The 21,140-nt window shown below is 40.9% G+C and overlaps 1 protein-coding gene across 1 annotated transcript; it reads left to right on the plus strand.

The window, feature by feature from the left end:
• Positions 1 to 8,069: 8,069 nt before the first annotated feature.
• LOC144517664 (fibroblast growth factor 10-like) lies at positions 8,070 to 16,964 on the plus strand. Its single transcript, XM_078249772.1, has 3 exons — positions 8,070 to 9,542; positions 15,665 to 15,768; positions 16,130 to 16,964. Exons 1-3 carry the CDS (start codon positions 9,080 to 9,082, stop codon positions 16,319 to 16,321), a joined length of 759 nt encoding a protein of 252 aa, XP_078105898.1. The 5' UTR covers positions 8,070 to 9,079; the 3' UTR covers positions 16,322 to 16,964.
• Positions 16,965 to 21,140: the final 4,176 nt, after the last annotated feature.

Genomic DNA, 21,140 nt, shown 5'->3' on the forward strand with positions numbered 1-21,140 from the left:
CCGCTGCATGTGACGCTAGTTAACACTACACTCAACAGCAGCTAACGTTAGCCTACCGCTAGCTAGTAGCTGGATTAAACACGGTTACAATGCTGACAGCTAACGCTAAACGGTGTAAAGTTTGACTGTGTTTTACTGTAGAGGATTCAACACCGGTATGTAACAATCTGTAGCTGCCATCGGAGAAACAACACAGACGGTGCGTTCAATGAAACTGGTAAACTACAGCCTCGTGGTGCATTTGAAGTTATTGTAAATGTCCCTTTCCTATCTGGTTGTTGTTTTTGTCGTTCAACAGCAATTTACTAGTGAAATAAGTTATTGTTATACATTATTATTAAATCATTTAATTTTGACCATATGGCCTTAGCAACAAACAAGCCGTTCTTTAATGTCACCAACTGTTGTTTAGTACCCTTTTTTTTCTTTTCTTTTTTTACTTTCTTAAAAAGTATCGGTTCAGGCACCGTTAATTATGTATGCGATTCATTTCGATTAATTAATCACAGAGTATGTAATTAATTAGATTACATTTTTTAATTGATTGACAGCCCTAATATAAATATATATATATATAAAGATTATTATTATTATTATTATTATTATTATTATTATTATATATATATATATATATATATATATAATTCTTTTTTTTTTTTTTTTTTAAGTCTTTGTAACTTTTTTCAAATGAACAGCCTAAACACTGATGATGAATACACATGTGGACTGTTACAAATGTTAGAGCTTAATGTTCATGGAGCCATGTTAAGGTGGGAAGAAATGCTTATCAGAATTAAAATATTTCTTTTGTTAAAAAAATGTTTAATGATGTTTAAGGACAGCATGCAAAATCCTCCATATATAAAAGTATAGTCAGATTACTAATTAAAAAAATAATCAAGAAGCACAATTCAAAAGTTACAAAAGCTCAAGCCAGTACAACAGTGACGCCAGTTGTGATAAATTAATTAATAACACAAGCATACAGTACAGTGTGCACCTTCTTTATTAGTAAACAAATTCACTTATGACCTGCAATACAGTACATATCTTTCTGGTCCAAAGATGCTTTTATAATCATGGTGCTGATGATTTACAGCTCAACAGTCGAGTTACCAGTTATATTTTTATATCAAAGTGAACTGGTAAAAACAGAATGTAAATAAAGATTTTTTTGAGACTTCTATTAAATTGTTTATAGTTATAATAATCTGTTTTTTAAACTCATATATTTTGCTTTTTTCTGCTTCAATTGTGGTTTTGTCCTCAGAGCTGGCACTGTGTGTTTACATTTTCCTGGGTACAAGTTCCTGCTTTAGTCATTTTTGTTTCGATTGTCAATAATAATTAAATCGGCTGCAGAACGTGTACAGTTCTGTAGTCGAACCTGTGGTGCTCCTCCTCTGGTGTGAGATTGACCAATGAGAAAGAGGTGTTGCAGGTCATCCCTCTCAGGTCCCTCTAAAGATGGCTGCTGTGTTTGTATGATATTGTACAGGGCAGGCATTACCATTGTACATGCATATGGTATATCACCTTGACTGATTTGTACTTCACATGTCTCCATCAGTAATGTGACGATAAAAGATGTTCTTGACAAAACTGCTTTGTAACTTAGACATGAAATTAAAAAAATCTTAAGTATCTTTAATATGTGTGTATTATGCATGAAGGCTAGTCTGGGTGATTTCCATCCATCCCAACATTTAAAGTAAAATCCAGTATCCTATTCAGGTTTGAAGCCAGGTACACATTGAATGTACACTTGTTCAAAACAAGAAACAAAGTTCCTTCCCGAGGCTATTTTGCAGCGGCACCGCGGCTTTTCCCGGGGTGCATAGCGCCGCCCAAGATGATTGTGATTGGTTTAAAGAAATGCCAATAAACCAATAATCCTCCGCAGCGCTGTGGAGGTCTGGCAAAGTGAGACTACAACAGTAATAACCCTCCATTGCATCATTGTCTTCTGCGTTATGACCTTTTATGTCAACAAGGTCCTTCTCGCCTGAGAGTGCCAGATGCTGCTGGATGTGTATTGTAACACCAGAATCAGCAGCACCAGGCTCTGTTTCAGGGATCGGGTTCAGCTGGCCCAAATTTCCCAGGCTCCTTTGTGCCAAATAACTTGACACGGACGGACGCTGCCCTGCTCCATGCACCCTGCTGCTATCATTCAAGCTAGAGACCAAGAGTTAGTCAGCAGTAATGGAACGAGTAACACAATACTGGGTCAATGTGGAGCATGATATCCTAAAAAACCAGCAGTGTGTGTATGTGTTTGTGTGTTATCATGACGAGGCAAACACCATCCGCATGTATTACCTAACCACATCTCTCATTCTGTTACATCACTGTGTGTTGCTTCATTTGAAGAGTTGCACAATGGAAAGAAAAGATTGAGCTCATATCAGGAAATGCCTGAACATATCAGATTCTGACTTCACAGTGGCTTTAGCCTTCTTAGTACATTTTTTTTAAAGCTTATTTAAGATTTAGAAATTTACTTACCAGTGTTCTAGATATCTTTCCTAACTGAATCCTGGATGGTTAACAGTAGATATACTGTGGAGCAGAGCAAACTAAACAAAAGTCAGTGAGCAAGTCATGTGTATAAAAGAATGAAATAATAGTTCATTCACATTTAAAAAAATATTGTCATCTTTACTCATCAAAAACAAATCACTAAAGTGCAGATGTCAGTGTAACAAACAGTGAATTACCTGGCACAGCTCATTTCAGCTGTAAACAACATTATCATACAGTAAGTGGCTCATGACAAAAAGGTCAAGAATGGCCATAAAAAATATTTTTAACAGCTTGTGCAACACATTGCAAGTCTTCTAAAGCCAAACAATTGTGGTTTTGGATTCAATAGTTAAGGGTCTACTTCATTGTTTGTGATGTTCAGACTTTCTCTGCACAATGTAGTAAACAGGTATTGCATTTAAGGTTTGGGGCACATTATAATAATGGTTAGAGCATGCCCGATTGGCAGGTAAGTAGTAAATGCTAAATCTAACTGTTAAGGTGTGTAATTCTGTTGTTGCAGCAACGAGTGTGTTCCATTTTTTTTTTTTTTTTAAACAAGTATGAAGAAAATTGCTTGTGTTTGTTTCTTTTTATTTCTGACAAAAAAGTACATTGCAACCAAACCAATATCAAATAGATAACATCACTAGACAGGATTGTCTTCTTTTTAAATTAAATACCTGATAACATGCAAAAAAATACTAGAAATCCTCTTTTTCCATAAAGCAGTCCTGCTCATTAATTCACCTAATACACCCAGACATATCAAAGGGACAGCTGCCACAGTATAAACAGTATGGCTAAATTGTTGACAAATATAGTACATTCCCTCATAGTATATATTGTCATATTTCCTATAATTATACTAGCAAAGTTTTGTGGTAAAATGTCACCTCATATTGCACCGAGAAAGACAAGACAGTTCAGTGCACATCAGTTGATCCAGTGTCTGACCTGTAAATAAATTCCTCTGCCCTGCTGAAATGGACACTCAGCAGAGGAGGATGATGTAAGTGCCTGTTCAGGACGGGGAAGATAACATGACAAACATCTACTGATTGCCGTAAAGGAGGAAACAGCAACCTCATCTTGTAGGTTACCAGACACTCCCCAACACAACGGCCAGGAACACATTAAATATTTACATTTGATGACCAACAGAAGAAAAGAGGCCTCCAGCGTGAGCCGAGCATATGTTTGCATGTTATGTATTTTTGGAACATGAGGTAACACATTTTCCTGTGATCTATGAAGAACTTTAAAGTACCATTAAAGGAGAATGTTACTTTAATCTGGTGGTTTACCCCACAAATCCCAATGTAAACCGAGAGAGAGGCTTGAAGAAGAAGGCAGTGGAACGTAATCCATGCACCAACTGGCTGTTGGTTTGGAGGAAGAAGTCCGGTCTGGTGGCTCTCATCTGGACCCCATCAGGTTGCATGTCCCCAGGCAGTCAGACTGGCATCCCTGTACCAGGCCTGTTCCTTTATTAAAGCCTCGGCCTCCTCTGACCCAGCACACACAGAGCGGGCCCCAGGGAACGCAGACAGACACACACATGGTTCCCATAGGTCAGTTTGGTTGTTTGTGAGTTGTGCGTTTGACTCCCTCATAGGCCACATATGGATTTGTGTTTAAGTGACTGGGAGTGAGGTGCTGTTCTTCGTAAAACATCTGCTTAATGATAGTGTACCAAAAGGGAGGGGGCATTATACTCACAATGAGGCCAAGCAAAATCAGAGACACATGACATGAATAACATGAATTTCCACAGTTCAACTTGCTAATGCGATACAGTATGTTCAGCAGACAGAACAGCAGATTGCATGGTACTCGGTGCTGGATCCACCTGCTGCCACAAGGATCAAGATTTAACAAACAAGCCAAAATGTAACTTTAGAAACAAACCAAAACTAAGTTGGATGTGGATCAGTGCCTGAATTGGACCAAAAAAATGGCAGTACCCTAATCCTCATCCGCAGTTGCATGACGTGATCATTGCATGCATGTTGGATATATTTAAATTCATATGTATTTCTTGTAGGGGTGACCCCGAATAGTCGACTATTCAATCTAAGGAGCCTGATTCGACTGCCAATCTCATAGTCAAATCATTGCAGTGTCTGAAAATGTGGTTATGAAACAAAGGATCATTCACTGGGCTATATCGGGGTTACTTGGTTTCTCCCAATAAATCATGATATATAGTATGTACTGTGTATACAGTCTATGATATCAGCCTATTAATAATACTGTTTATAACAATTAGAAGTATGGATACTCAAAAATCAAAAGTGCTGATACTCTGTACTGATGAGTACTGGCCCATTTCAGGCACTGATGTGGATTCACTTTGTATGTCACATTTAAAGGAGAGCTTGTATGTTGGAATAAATGCAAAGTTTCAGTAATAATCAGACATTTTCATGTATGGCTTTGGTTAATATATTGACTGATTCAACCTAATCCCAGTTCATGAAACTCTTTGTAAACATTTGAGGACAAGCAGGTCTTTATCAAGAAAATAGGGCAGAAGTTAAAAAAGAACAAGTTTGTCTGAGCAACAATGCAATCATGGCTTTACAGGAAGAGAAAGTAATGCCAACCAAAGAAAATTCCCCAACAGATATCACAGTTAGTAGGTTGTGTGATAGATCACACAATTACGGTATGTATGCTTTCAAAATAAAAAACAATCAACAACATTGATAATAAGTAATTTTATTTTTATAGTGCATTTTATAAACCGGGGTTAAAAGGTGCCTCACAGGTGCACACCAAATATAATACCATAAAACACAAGACTTTCAGTGAATGGTATAACTGTCCTAAAATGTGGTCTTTGCACTGATAACATAAGTATTGAGTTAAGGTCATTGTAAAAGTCTACTAATCTGAATACAACAAAACCAACACCTGATGGTTTTACTATTTTGTCAAAGACAAATGTGGAAAAATCGAGTTTGCTTTTGTGAAACTTACTGACATTACACACTAAAAGGAAAAAAGGGAATCTTTCCATGTGTTTCGCCTTGATTCATTTTTCTTTTTGGCAATTGGTACTGTGTGAAATCAAATCTCCACTGACGCGTATAAATTTCCGGTATTTGACTTTTCATTGGCTTTATTGTAATTATGTTTCTTAGAGTAGCATAAGAACCCAGCTAGAGCCACAGCCTGTAGGGATGGATCAGAAGCACATTGTCTGTTCTATTGCCTATTGTTTTGCTTTGAAATGCAATTCAAGGAGATAGATCTATAAAGATACACTAAATGCTGAAGCTGTAGAGCAGGGAGGGAGATGAGACTCCAGACCTTGCAAATCTCACTTATATTGCGTTTAGAAGAAAAAACAAAGGCATGGTTACGTTTACAAAGAATTTGCTCCTTGGACTCTACAGAAATCCTGCAAATCTTGCAAGTCTGTCAGCATCATTGCAGGTTTACATCCCTCTGAGGCACTTCAGAGGACATTACTGTCTTAGTGGAAAGAACACTAAGAGCTGAGGGTATATCTGCACAGTTTTAGACTCTTCAGTCTCTGAACCGTGATCTGAAAATCTGACACATGGCTTCAATGTGAAATCATTTCAAATGCAAATCTGATTTATTGAACTGAGTGCAACACTCTGGTCCGAGCTGTCCCTTGAGCCATGTTACGGTATAAAGTATAGGGTTTGTATCCAAAACATTATTTTAATTTTTTTAAACATGGTTATTTACTTTAAAAAATCAAAGTGCACTGGGAATTGGCATAAATAAAGTATTTAACCTCAGTGGGAATTTTTTAAAGAAGAGAAATAAAATACAATTACTTCCCTAGATTTAAGTACTTAAAACAGACATTTGTGCATTTGGTACTAATGTGTTTAGTGTTTATTTTCACAGTATAACTAGAGGTGTTGCAGACAAATGGCAGACTGTAAAATTTGAAAAAAACATATTGTTCTTATTTAACAAAAATAAGTTATAAACCTTGAATATAGTTCAAGAAATCTACATTCAAATTCAAATTTAGATTCAATAATTCATAGTGGACAAGTCCAATACCATTTAGGTTACGTGGAGGCTATTTTAGGTACTGTAATGCAAGTAAATCTAAAAAGACTTACTCCACTATTATTGCTGCAACAATAATCAATATGAATGATGCATGCTCCTCCCAGCTCTGTTTCCTCTGCACTGATTCAGGTTATCACAGTGGGAAGGGACACCACAAAGGAAGCGATGATAAGATAGCTTTGTTTGTATCCCCAGATGCCATGCCAAGACCAGAGTTAAGACCGGACTGCTCTGGCCGTAGATCGTTGACAGACATTAAAGCAGGCACTAAAACCAGGACTTAGGAGAAGGAAAGCAAAGAACAGGACAGACCCCAACATTAAAGACACAAGGATCACGGAGGATAGATAAGACCGCCAGCACATGCTATGTTTATCACAGTGGATTGGTAGAAATGTCACTCTATGGCCCTTGATCATTGTTAACATCTTAATAAGCCTCTAAATAACTTACTGGTGTCGGTTTTTTCGAACTTCTTGTGTGTATCAGTGTTGATTTAATAAGGAAAATCAGTTAAACCAATAAGAGATAAAGATTTAATCTGGCTTTGCCTCGTCATTGTACTTCGTGAGAACAGTGACTATTCGTAATATTTTGCACATTCACTGCACATACTGTACATTGCTGTCTAGTCACTATGACATTGTCCATCCTGTGCCTGCCTTGCCTTGAGGAGCAAATTATGCATGGTTCGTAAAAGAGAGTCTCATGGGCCAAGAGACACCTGAGTCACAGAGGAAGGCAGAGGTCTGGTGAGTGAAACTGGAGAGCTTCATTGCATTACAGCGCTGCAGGAAAGATAACACATGATAAAGTGCCATGAGGGAAAGAGAGAGGACAGAAGATGGCCATGATAAGGCAACTTCCAGACTGGAACCGGCAATAGTAACTCAATATGATTTTTATCTGAAGAGATAGAGGAAGATGCCCACTTGTCAGGATTATCACATCGTAATGAGTAATAAGTGGATCCATTTCAATATGTCACACTTATTCCCTTCATGCTCAACCATACAGGCACGTTTATGTACTGGAAAACATGACATATACTGCGTGGAAAATACAATTAGACACAATTTTTAGCAACCATAGACAGTAAAAACAAAACCACTCTTTGATAATTCAATACAGCAATCATCAGTACAATCTGTAGCCATAGGGACCGATCCAATACTACCAAACAGCTTCCTCTTGCTCTGCTGCATCTACTTAGATAAACCCTGCTATCACCTCTCACACACTCTCATACAATGTGCTTGTATGTAGGCACACACACACACACACACACACACACACACACACACACACACACACACACACACACACACACACACACACACACACACACATACACATGTAGAACAGTACTTGCTCCCATATGTGAGAGGGGAAGTTGAGTAGAGGAGGGTGGGATCAAATAACTAACAGAGTCACACAGCTACACACAACACACCACAGTCATTTTCTGTGATCACCATTCAGGTGAGGAGATCACACCAGGACTCCTCATATCAAGGACCTAATGAACAGGAGGCGAACAAATCTAAATTAACCCTGAGAAAGAGAGAAAGACCTCCTCAGACCGTTACCTCGATGCTGCATGAAGGTGGAGTCTTTTGGGGGTAAAGAGAGAAAGAGAGAGAAAAAGAGAGAGAGAGAGAGAGAGAGAGAGAGAGAGAGAGAGAGAGAGAGAGAGATGAGGAGAGAGAGAGAGGAGCAGAGCAACAGAAGAAGACAGATGGATTATCTGACATGCGCCTGGATTGACCAGCGTTCTTCTTTAAGTCTTGATTCCTGTTTTTCCACCTCAGAGGGAAATCTGAAAATGCTTTCCTGCACATGTGGAGTGTAGCAGCTATCGGACAGGTAGATTGTGTGATGCACCTTTTTTAATTTCCACTGGAACTAAGGAATTTTACACATGGCAAACTTTCTACCTGGACATCAGTGAACTTCATATTTTTTTCTTTTCTTTCCTTTTGTTCTTAAATTGAGCAACTGCCTGGAAATACTAGGGGCACACTGGAGCAGCCAAGAACAATAGTCAGAATTTCACAAACAATTTATAATGAATTAGAAAACAGAAGATAAGTGGAAAAACAGATTTTGTTACTGGAATACTAGTTACTAGAAAATAGTAATTGGTGTGTCGTTTTTTTTTTTACGTAATCTTTGTTCATTCAGACCGATTTTTTTTCCAAAACAGACTTTCTGATCATCAGCCTAAAACAGTGGAGAAGAGAACTCAGTGGAATATCAGCTTGAGACACAGTGACTTGTTGAACAGTCATTACACTGTCAAACATTATTCAGAGGGACATCTAAGAATTTCATCCAGGTGCTAAATAATTTGGATTCTGCAGGAGAACCATCTCACCCAGTCTGGACTGTGGAGGGCTCCCCTCCCTGCCCTCCCAGCCTATCCTCGCCCCCAGCAGCATGTCCCAGGCTCTGAGGCTGCCTCTAGTCCTCCACACAGCACACTACCATGATCAGATGGGCTGCTGGAGGGAGTAAGGCTGCCTCTGCCTCGTACTGCTCCAGGGCTGGGTTCGGGGCTCTTTTTGGAAGTGCAACCAGCTCCAGACTAAGGCCATCATCAACACTGCTTTCCTCCCTGTCTTTGCCTCTCCTGCTTGCCCTGGTGTTTTTTTCCTTCTCCCTACCCGAGGCGGCCTGCCATCAGCTCCGCAGAGACAGACTGAGGCTCGCCAACCCACGGACTCTCAGGCTTCCACTGAACATTTCTGAGACTGAGGTCGTCTCAAGGCCCAGGGCCACTGGGGTCCCCCTGGGTCGGACTGGGGGGCCGCAGGGTAGGCATGTGCGCAGCTACAATCATCTCCAAGGGGACATGCGGAGGAGGAAGCTCTTCTCCTTCCAGAAGTTTTTCCTGAGGATCGATAAGAACGGAAAGGTCAATGGAACCAAGAGCAAGGATGACCCCCTCAGTAAGTAACTCACTGTGTTGATTAATCTACAAAAGTAGACAAAAAAAGAAGGAATCAGAATACAAATAGTGATCTGAGCCTGTGATGGCTGCAAAATGAAATGGGACCTACAGTAAATCAATGCTCATTTGAGCTAAAACACCAGTTTTAACCTTTCAAATTGCCAGTGTAAAATCAAAGCTTTTCACCTCTGCAACCAGCAGAATTTCTGACTTTGTCTGGATTTCAAGGCATTAGTATATTACGCATAACAAAAAGCACCTGTTGATTGCTTTAAGTCAGGGACATTTCTGGCACCAAGAAACCCTAAATGTTTGGTTTTGATAAATCAAGTGTTCATTCTTTTAGGGAAAAAAAAGCTTGTCTTACCCCCAAAAAAGTTACAGAGCACCAACACAAATATATTAACTGATGTATATCTTGCCGTAAACATGATATGAATTTAAATTAAAAAAAGAGACTGCCAGCCTGCCCATTGGTTGGTAGTTTGAATGAAAAAATCCCCAATTAGAGTCGTATTTGTGTTTTAAACCAGACATCCCACTGATATCTCTCCTGTCCAAACACTCAGCACAATGATGGTAGCTCTCAGATGGCTTAAAAAGGAGCAGGGGCAGATAACCAGGCCAGTATCAGGCAGTCTTCACAGCCCTGGGTAAACAGCACTGATAACAACCACAGAAGAACAGGGCTTGGAGGGGGGGGGGTGAAGGATATAGATGTCTGTCTCACTGATGCTTTTAGACCCTCATGCTGCCTCTCCATGTCTGTGTCTCTCTCACTCTCCCACTCAGATTGCCCGCCTGCCAGCTAACGTCGAGCAAATTACATACCCTCAGTGACAGATCAGACGTTTGTTTAAAGCAGTTTGACGTGCTCACTCGGAGAAACAAGTCTTTAAAGTGATTACATGTTGTATGTTTTGGGATATCAGTCAGTATTCTCATTAGTCTCCCAGCATTCCCACCGAGCTACGTGTGTGTGCCTATCAGCCAGTGGGCACTCACATGCTCCAGTGGGTGTGTGATCATATAGCAGCCGACGTAGACACATGTGCTCGCTTATTACTGAGACACATACACACACACACACACACACACACACACACACACACACACACACACACACACACACACACACACACACACATATGCATCTCTCACTTGCTCTTTTTCTCCCTCTCTCTCCCTCTCTCTATCTCTCTCTCTTTCTCTATCTATCTCTCTCTCTCTGTGTCCCACAACCCCATAGCGAGTCAGTGTATGTGGAACCTTTTAATGTTCCTCTTGGGAGAGCTAAACCACACATTCAATCAAAGTGACTTAGGGGAAATGGCACGGGGAGGCAGAGTGTCAGGGGAGATGTTTGTTTTGACAAGGTCATGACAGAGGCAACTTTATTTACTGACCGTATTACATCGTGATGCCTTTACAGCCACCTTTGATAGTAGCAGTAGTAGTTTCTTTTAAGATGTAAAACTGAAGTGGCGAAAGGAAGTCTGACTCCATTTATCATAATAGTGGTGTGTTAATTCACCTTAAACTTTATGTATGTTTGGAGGATGATTTACCCCGCTGTCTTGTTTTTTTATTGACTCGCAACGTCTCATTTTTAAGAGTGTGTTGCCTTTTTCAAAAGTCAGTTTGAGTCAGTGCAGATTGAGAATTGGGGAGGGAGGTGAAAGGGAGCACAGGGGACTCTCTAGAGGTACAAGTTCATGAATGACATGGCTGAACATCATTGTGGCCACATCAAAGCCGCGCTTCTTCTGTATCAATGGTGGTGCCATCAAAAAGCTGTGTCCTGAGGGGGTCTGAGGACACTGTGTGTGGATTATGTACCCTTATATCAGGTTCTCACGGTAAAGGATACTACACAACAGCAGCTTCAGTCTTTGCTCTGGCCCCTAGGGCTAGACATGATCCGAGGGCTGACGTCCTTTGTAGACCCTCGATGGTCCCTTGAAGTAATAAAATATCAAGTTTTTTTTGGCTTGCCTTTTCCTGAGCCAGAAGTTTCAGGGCAAAGTCACACTTCATTTACATTTTACAATGGATGAATTTATATATTTATAATGCGTTGTCAAAGAGGTGTATAGGACGGGTAGGCTTTGGTTTTGGGTGCTGCCTGTGGTCCTGCGAGGACCCGGCTCACTGTCTGTTAAAAAGCCAGTATCCAGCCTCCCACAGATTTATGGGGATGCCAGCGCAAAACTGTCCCACATGGCTTTCCAACCCGCTGGGAGCCTGTGCTGAGGTTACAGAGAGACAGAGAGAAAGGGAGGGAGATTATGTTAAAGTCAGCTAAGTAGCCATCTGCATGGTCTAATTAAAATATCTATGATTCTCAGCTGAGTTCTCTTGAATTTATAGACAACTAGTAGCTCTGAGTGAAACATTGCTAAATAACACTAAAGACAAAAGCTTTGTGGTAAAAGAGTTTGGGTAATTATCCACGGCTGTGATGGTGTGAGAGGTTGAGCCTGTCAAGATCATGTGTGTAAATGTGTGTGTGTGTATTTGTGTCGGGCCACCAGTTGTGTTTCTGTGCTGTAGGGGCCATGCCATGTGTGCAAGATGCTTCTGGACATGGCTCAAGACGTACATGCGTACATGTACAGAGTATGTGAATGTGTGTGTTGGTGTGTATCTTTGTGCACATTCATCTCCTTTACAGTTTTTCTTTCGATTGCTAAACGACAGTGGGCACAACTGGAGTAACGTGCAAAACTCTAACTACAGTCTGCACAACAGCAGTTCATGTGGACCAAACTATAGTTCATTTTTCATTGATTGAACACAGTTTTCAAAACTCTACACACTTATCCCATGACTTTAACCACAACATGCACAACACTGTAGATTTACATACATGCACAAATGCTAACACACTGCTGTCAAAACTGTTAACCACACATTCAAAACAGAATAGATTTCAGTCTGGTGCCTATCAAACACTGCTGATTGCAATTTTAGTTGAAAGCCTAAGCAGGTGTCTTGTTTTAGACTAGTTAGTGAACATATACAGTATTTATACAGAGGAAGCTCAGAAAGCCTTTTTTTTGTATACAAACACCAAATAAGAATGAAACAATTATACACTGTACCATTTGAGAGAAACGGGTAAAAGAGCAAAGATACCAATATGTCCAGGTAAGATGTCTGAGGTTACATACACAGTTATAAAAAAAAATTGTGAAAAACACTATATCTTCATGATAGTAAAACTGCATTCTGTTTTTTCAGAAAGTAATGGAGGTGAAAGCAATGGAAACTCCACATTCATTTGTATTTAGAGATGATGCAGACATCCAATGTGATGACAACTCTTTGTTACTGTTATGTACCTTCAGTTTTTTTTCCAGTAATTCCATAAATTACAAGAGACAAAATACTATATTGAAGCAAATTGCTGATTTTAATTCCTTCTTGTTTACCTTACATAAAAATTGGTATATTATAAAATCTATATCTTTTCTTTAAAGAAACTATTGAGTAGTGTGAAGTCACTCAAACTGTAAAGATGAAAAGTTTGTGATTTCTGTACTGGTGTTTGACGCTAGTGTTTGTACTCTCAGTGTGTTCTGAGTGACAGTGTGTGTTATCTCAGTGAGGATTGTTCATAGTGTTTGGCTGCACTGAGCCTGTTTTGAGACGTGTGTTAAGAGTTGTGTTGCTTGGAATGAGTTTTGCAGGTGATGTGAACTGTTTAGCTCAGGTGACTGTTGGTAGTGCAGACTGTAGTTTGAGTTTTGCACATGTGGCTTCAGTTGTGCCCACTGTCGTTTAGCAATCAAAAAAAACTGTAATCAAAGCAACAGCCTTTTGCGTGGGCAAATAAAACAGATGGTGCTCTTATGGAGGTTTGAGGAGAGATGTATAACTTTTCTCTGAGGTGGGGAAGAGGATGGATATCCCTTCTGTGTAAATACACTCAGTGTGGTCCTTATCAAGTGTTATTACTATATATCCTGATTTACGCCTCGCTCCACACCATTTTTCTGCATGGGAATTGCACCAATCGACATTAACATTATAATTTATCTGTCCAAAGGTTATTTTGTCGGGCTGCTGAACATTAATTTAAAAAAAGGGGTGAAGTAAGAGTGAGAAAAAATAACAATGCAAGCTGCAAAGCACATGGTTTTTGGCATCCCACTGTGGAAAATCCACCTTTAATTCTCACTGGCATTGTCTGCTTCCATTCCACAACCAACGCACCATTTACTGTTGTAACTCCAAACAGAGCGTATCAAATAAGCCACACAAAAAAAGCAAACAGCATGCAAAGGAAAAACGGCTGTCTCCCCACATAAATCGCTGAACTTGGCTGACTTAAGACTACATTTTTCATATGTGGTTTGTAAGAAATGTACCCCATACAAAGCATTGGTGTCACATTTAAGACCTAATGTTGTAATCTAGATGACGCTAATGGCTTTTTCCTATACTCGCAGCCGTAAACTCATTACTTTTCACTTGTGGGCCAAGCTGAGCATTCATCAGAGAGCAGTGAATGGAGATTTTGTAGTTTCACAGCCAGGTAGCGTTTGCAAGTTGTGTGCAAGTGCACATTCACCTGTTACAATATCATCTCTGTATATGTGTGTGTGTATGCACGTGTGTGTGTTTGCGTGCGTGTGTGTGTGTGTGTGTGTGTGTGTGTGTGTGTGTGTGCGCACATGTGTGTATATACAACCTGTCTCGCCCCTGCCTCCGGTGGCTGACTTTGATCAGTGATCATTACAGTCTTACTAATCCTCACTCCACCCCCAGTCTCACTGTCATGGCTCCTCTGTCCTCCTCTGTTCTCCTTCCTTTCATCCCTCCCATGTTTACAGAGCAGCCAGAGACTGCCATAGATTGTCTTACATCCTCACTCCATACCTGACACTCGATCCCATAGAGAAACCAGCTCCTCTCAGATCTTCAATGGCCGTTGTGTCGCAGTCACCACCACCGCCTTGCCACTTCAGGCCTCACTGCCCTGAGGTGCCACTGTTTGAACTAGAAACTGATACAGTCAAGACCTCATGGACGAGGAGAGAAGCTGCTGTGTTTTTAGGAGGGGGATTGTTCTTTGGGGGCACACCTGCATCCTCCACTGGCCCCCCCAGCCACCGGAGAGTGGGTCTGACAGTGGAGCAGGCTGCCACACAAACAGTCATCAGACAGAGGGGGGCTGCTGATCTGATCAAAGGATGTCGTCGACTCTCTGGAGTTCACACCCCACGCTGAAGTGTGTGTCTGAATGTATGTGTGCATACAAACCGTGTGTGCTTATCGGGATAAAATAACGACAGCTCACAGGAAGTGGGGAAAGGAAGTCAGGGAGGGAGGCATGAAATAAAACATGTCATGGGAACAGGGGAGGTTAACACACACATCAGCATAAGACAAGACAAGTGGGTTCTGTGGTCAAAGGACACATTAGGAAGTTATATCTCTCTGACCTCTGATACTTAGACTACACAAGTAACGACAGCTGTCTGCGGCAAAAGCAAGCCTTTGTTAACTTGGGTATAAATTAGCCACTCAAATAGCCTATAAGAAACCTGAATTGCTTGCATAGGGACTTGGAAACCTAAATTCCAAACAGAACATAAACAACCTAAGAATCTCTGTGGTACACACCTATTAATTTTCAAACTAAATGGCCTGTGCAGCTGGAATCTGTTACACAGGTGTAGGTTGTAAAGTAACTTTATAATATCACTGAAATGATAAATGTGCTCAAGGAATAATTGTGGCCTCACGCAAAATTCCCACACTGTGTGTTCTTACATGTCCTGGAATGAGCATGCAATCTTTTTATCCATTAGTTACTCTCACTGATGTCTGTTAAACTTTATGTATTTATCCCAGAGTATAAATTCTTCTTTAATCTTATCTACAGTAACTATGAGTCGGGAAAACATGTTATCACTTTCACTTCCTCTGTTTTCTATTTGTTTCTCTGAACTAAAAACATTTTAAAGGTTGTTTTTTCTCTGTCAGTTCAGCTCAAACTGCTTAGAAACACATGCCTGGAAAATCACTTTACTTGCACAAATGATGGAAGATCTTATGCTCACTCCGAATGTTGACACATATTGATATAACCATCTTTTTGCTGAATCCTAGGTATTCTGGAAATCACATCGGTGGACGTGGGAGTGGTGGCCATCAAAGGGCTAAACAGCAACTACTATCTGGCTATCAGCAGGAAGGGAGAGCTGTACGGAGCGGTTAGTATCTGGGTCAGGGGTCAATCTAAAAGCTCCAGAGAGAGAGAGATAGATAGTTTTCGATTTTTCTGTCCTTATCAAAAGAGGCCTTATCGTTACTTCCCTAACTGCTGGGTCAACTCTGAATCACAACCAGGCCAGTGCACACATGTTAACCTCTAACTGTACAATTTTCAAAGTGCACACTAGTTTCTACACAGGCACACAAAGCAAAAAAATGTGATGTAGATTAAGGAGTAGTAAATAAACAAGGTGCCATGAGCAACCACAATGGATTTGCACAAGAAAATGATCTGTGTTTTGCCTTAACTTCATATGCTGGGGTTATAACAGTGAAACATGATACCTACTGTTTTTCCAGAGAGAGTTTGGTGTCGACTGCACCCTGAAGGAGCGGATTGAGGAGAATGGCTACAACACGTATGCATCAGCTGAGTGGAGGAACAAGAAGAGGCAGATGTTTGTGGGTCTGAATGTCCACGGGAAGCCACTGAGAGGGAAGAAAACCCGCAGGAAGAACACGGCCACCCACTTCCTTCCAATTATGGTGTGAACTGGAGGACTCAACTGGAGAAGGAGGATATGCAGCACTGGACAGAGAGGTTCTCAATACTGAAAAAGCTGTAAAATAAAGACATTTAGTGAGAAATCTCTCATTTGGAAACAAGGCACTAACACTGTTACACACAAATATGGTCTCTGCTCCTGACTTTGACTGAAATCATGTATTTTATTTAGTGGGAGAAGATGATATCTGTGTTTTCTGTGGCACGGGAGGCAATATCTATCCTTTTTTTCTGTGCCAAACAGTTTGCAACTGGAGGATTTGTGTAATGTGGACAACACAGAAGATACTGTCCCAGCTAATGTAGATGCAGACAATGTTATTTATAATGCATATTCTCCTCTGAGACACCAGATAATCTGCAACATAAAGGTGAGCAATAGAAATGGATAAGGTGAGGGAAATAATCAGTCAGTTTATCACGACAGCATTAAATAATAGAGGATACAACACATTTAAAGCAAATGTTTGATACTTAACCACTGTGTTTTGACTGCATTGTATTGATTTATTTATTTTGTGAAATATTTAACTGGAGGGGAACACTTACAAGGCAAGCATTCCTTTGCATTCTTTACTTTTTATAGGAACTCTATTATGTGAAAATAAAATACCACTTTCTCCTCTGCAATGCTGTTGTCTTACTCCCTCAATTTACAAAAACTGACTTTACTGATGGGGAACTGCAAATAGTGAGAAACCCTGGTGAACGTTCAGGTCACGGTAAGTCTATTCTTATCTGGCCCTCTGAGGTAGGAAGGGACAAAAAGCAACCATTAATGCCTAGCCAGATATTCCATGTGGCAACCATTGCACTAATGATTAGTTCCCAAACAAACGGGAAACATACAGACCAACCACAACAAAATGGGAGGGAGGTAACTTCCGTGGCATGGCCTGTAGATGCTGACATCATTTCCTAATATCACCCCATTACTCTAGAGCTGCAACATTCCCAGATAGCAGGAGGGCTTGAAAAGTAAAGTTGCTGATAATACTAGCAGAAAATATGAACGTTGTCATGTTGGTCTTCATCACTACTGCCAATAGATTTCTGGAGGATTTGAATGTGTGTGGAGGCAGAAATGTGAATGAGAGAGAAAGAGAGATATGACCTGTGTCTGACCACCCACTTCCCTCAGTAATCATCTACAAACACACTAATCAATGACAGCTGCCCTGATGCCAGATCAAAAGACCACGGGGAGAACATTAGCACCACAGGCTTCCGGGCCTCATGTTCTCTTATCCCGCCTCTCTGAACATCCATCTCAGCAAAGGCATGAAAAATTGGGAGAGTTGACAAATTTATCCAAGTTGGCCCGTGACTGTGACTCCAGATTGGAAACAACAAAAGTAATGTGAACTATAGGAATACAGAGTCCAGGAAACCATCAGCTTTAGGCTACAGTATATTGTCTTTTAATGGTCGTTTAAGGAATAACCGTGATGAATGATTAATACCGAGGAACGCTGCAGTGCATTCCATCATGACAGTCAGGGCCAATGGCAACATATGGAACACTATTTCATGACCATCTCTGCACCATACACAGGCTACACAGTACTGTATTACATTTTCTCCGCTCTCTTTAGGGTAAGGAAGTTTAACTCAGGGGCTACTGGGTGCAATTCCTGCATGAATTCAAATGAAATCATTAAGAAGTATGTCTTTGGACTAAACTTTTTTGTTTTCCTTTACTTAAATTTCTAAACTAAAGTTACAAGAAAAAGAAAACACAACAGGGCGTTTATTTTGGTCTCTTGAAACTACACCATATCCAGTAGCACTGTATTTTCCTAGAATTGTCTTTAATATGTATGTATGTAACCTCATGATGGAGTCAATAAATCACATGAGATATTATCTACATAATGTGCACTTTTTTACATTTAAAACGTGCAGTGATGTGGTGATGAGTATGCATATGATCCCCCCTCAACACCAATCCTAGTCATTTGTCACCTTGTGCATTCCAGAGATTTGTGAATGTTTGGACTCCCTCCAAGACACTGGGGGGAGCAATAACAGCAAATAGGGTCAGTAATCACTTTATCAAAGTGGGTCTCCACAATTCTGGCACAGGAATTCTCTGTGGCATAATGCGATCCAGCTTTGAGAAACAAGTGGAAAATGACTGGAGGCTAAAACAACTAATGAATACTTACACTGAGAGGTCTGGTGCAACACATGTTTGTAGTGGGCAGCTACTGAGAGAATTTGGGGAGAAAGGCACAGGTCCAGAATCTGCTCTGTGAATCAGTTAAATATCATTTTAATTTAATTTTAATTTTGCTTTGGCAAATATTTAACCCATTCAACTACACATTACGCACTCATGTTGTGCAGACAACCACTGCCTATAAACCCACAAACAGAGCAGTAGCTAACACTGCAGTGCAGACCCTGAAGTCAGGTCCTCAATATATATTTTTTTTTAAAGTACACAGCCTAACCAGGAGTTTACATCAAATCAAAAATTTTACACAGGGATTTTAGGGCAAAACCAGACCATTGTTTTTCAATAAATGTGACTGTGACAGAAGGCAAAACAAGTTAAAATAAAATCAAGAGATCCAGAATTCCTTAGACAGATCATGTTACAGATAACATGTATAATTAAAACTGAACAGTTGAATCAATAAATATCATGTGAACAAATTTCTTTTTTTCCCCAATGTTTTTAAATTATTAAAAAATTTAAATTTTCATGTCAAGTGACATACAGCACAGGCCATGGTGAACAAAGCATAGTGAAAAACAGTGTGTCACTTCCCTTTAATTCCCCTACCCACCCATAAACCAACCCAGTTCAGGTCCAAAACAGATGGGGACACACAATACAGACCCACGCACACTGACAAACACATACCAGTAAGGGCACACAACATCTGGCGTCAAGAGGAGCAGTCCAGAAGGAGCTCAGTCCTCCAAGTCAGGAGATAAGCTGAGGGAGTCAACAAGTTCTAGGAAATGGTTCCATGTCTCTGGGAATGTCGAGATAGAGAGTTTCAGTGAAGATCTAAGCTTCTCAAGCTTAAATTTGTTGAGACCCTCTTTAATCCAACGGTTGTGTGTAGGGGGGCGGGAGAGCCTCCAGTTGAGCAAGATCAGTCTCCGAGCTAGCAGAGATCTAAACGCCAGGGCCTGCCTTAGTGCAACAGGGAGGTCAACGTCAGTGGAAAGTTTGGAAAGTGGGGAAATGTCTTCTTGACAAAGTCCCTAATCTGGAAAAAGTGAAAGAGGTGTAACTTTGGCAAATCATAAAGGGAAGCGAGCTCTGTGAAGGATGCAAATATGCCATCTTTATATAGGTCTTTGATGCAGATGACAGCATTATTGTGCCAGGCCCTGAATGCAAGGTCTGAACTTGAGTCTGAACTTAAAGACATGGTTTTTAAGCAGTGGGGTCAAGACGGAAGGGCCCTGTAAACCAAAGTTTTTCCTAACTTGACTCCAGATCTTGAGCGAGAGGGATACAATCGGGCATGCGCCCACAGATGTTAAAGGCAGAGGGAGCTGAGAGCAGAAGACCAACCGCAGCGGAAGGCGCAATCGAGACCTTTTCCAAATGTACCCAGATGGGTAGAGAGGCACAGTCGTCGCTCATCCAGTACAGGAGTTTTTGCAAGTTAGCTGCCCAGTAGTATCGCCTGAAGTTAGGGAGCGCCAGACCCCCCTCAGCCTTCGGAGACTGTAATATAGCCTTTTGAATCCTAGCAGGTTTGCTGCCCCATAGAAATTTAGATATTTCCCTGTCCAGCTTGTCGAAAAAAGATTTAACGATAGGTACAGGGATGTGCTGGAAAAGATAAAGAAATTTGGGGAGGACCACCATCTTAATCAAATTTATCCGGCCCACGAGGGAGAGTGGTAGGACCGACCAGCGGTCAAATCACTTTCAATTTTTTCAACCAGAGGTAAGAAGTTTTTGCGGAACATGTCTGATACGGCCCAAGTAGCGAAATCCGTCCTCTGCCCAATTAAATGACGATAAAGAGTGAAGGAGCTGCATAGCCAGAGAATTTATCAGTAGGAGTTCGCTTTTCTGATAGTTGAGCTTGTAGCCCGGAACACGCACCGAACCGTTCCAGAATGTTTAAAATCATAGGGAGCGAGACGGCTGGGTTAGAAATGTAAAGAAGCAGGTTGTCCGCATACAGTGAGACTTTATGAGTTGTGCCAGATCATGTGATGCCTTCGAAACCTTCTCCAAGCGAAGCCAAACGGCCAGAGCTTCTATCACGATGGCGAACAGAAGTGGCGACAGAGGGCAGCCCTGCCTGGTACCTCTCCGGAGTGAGAAAAGGGGTGACAACTAACTAAAGTTAGTTTGAACTGAGGCCATCAGGGAGGAATATAATAATCTGACCCAGAGGATAAAATTGCCGCCCAGGCCGAACCTGGCCATTGCCTGATATAGGTATCCCCATTCGACCCTGTCGAAGGCCTTTTCAGCATCGAGGGACACCACGATTTCCGGGGTATAATTTCTTGACGAGTCAGTGATGTTAAGTAGGCGTTTAGTGTTGTGGGAAGACTGTCAGCATGGCATGAACCCTGTCTGATCTAGCGAGATAATGGAGGGCATCACCTGTTGAAGACAGAGTGCACGAACCTTTGAGAGAATTTTGAGGTACACATTGAGGAGTGAGATTGGTCTATAACTGCCGCAAAAGCAGGGGATCTTACCCCTTCTTAAGAATTAGGGAGATAGTGGCATTCGACAGGGTGTCCGGCAGTCGACGAAAGGCCTTGTTGTACACATCTCTTAGAACTGGCGCGAGGAGAGCGGAAAATGTTTTG

Source organism: Sander vitreus, chromosome 5 (genome assembly GCF_031162955.1).
Source record: "Sander vitreus isolate 19-12246 chromosome 5, sanVit1, whole genome shotgun sequence".
NCBI classification, from domain to species: Eukaryota; Metazoa; Chordata; class Actinopteri; order Perciformes; family Percidae; genus Sander; species Sander vitreus.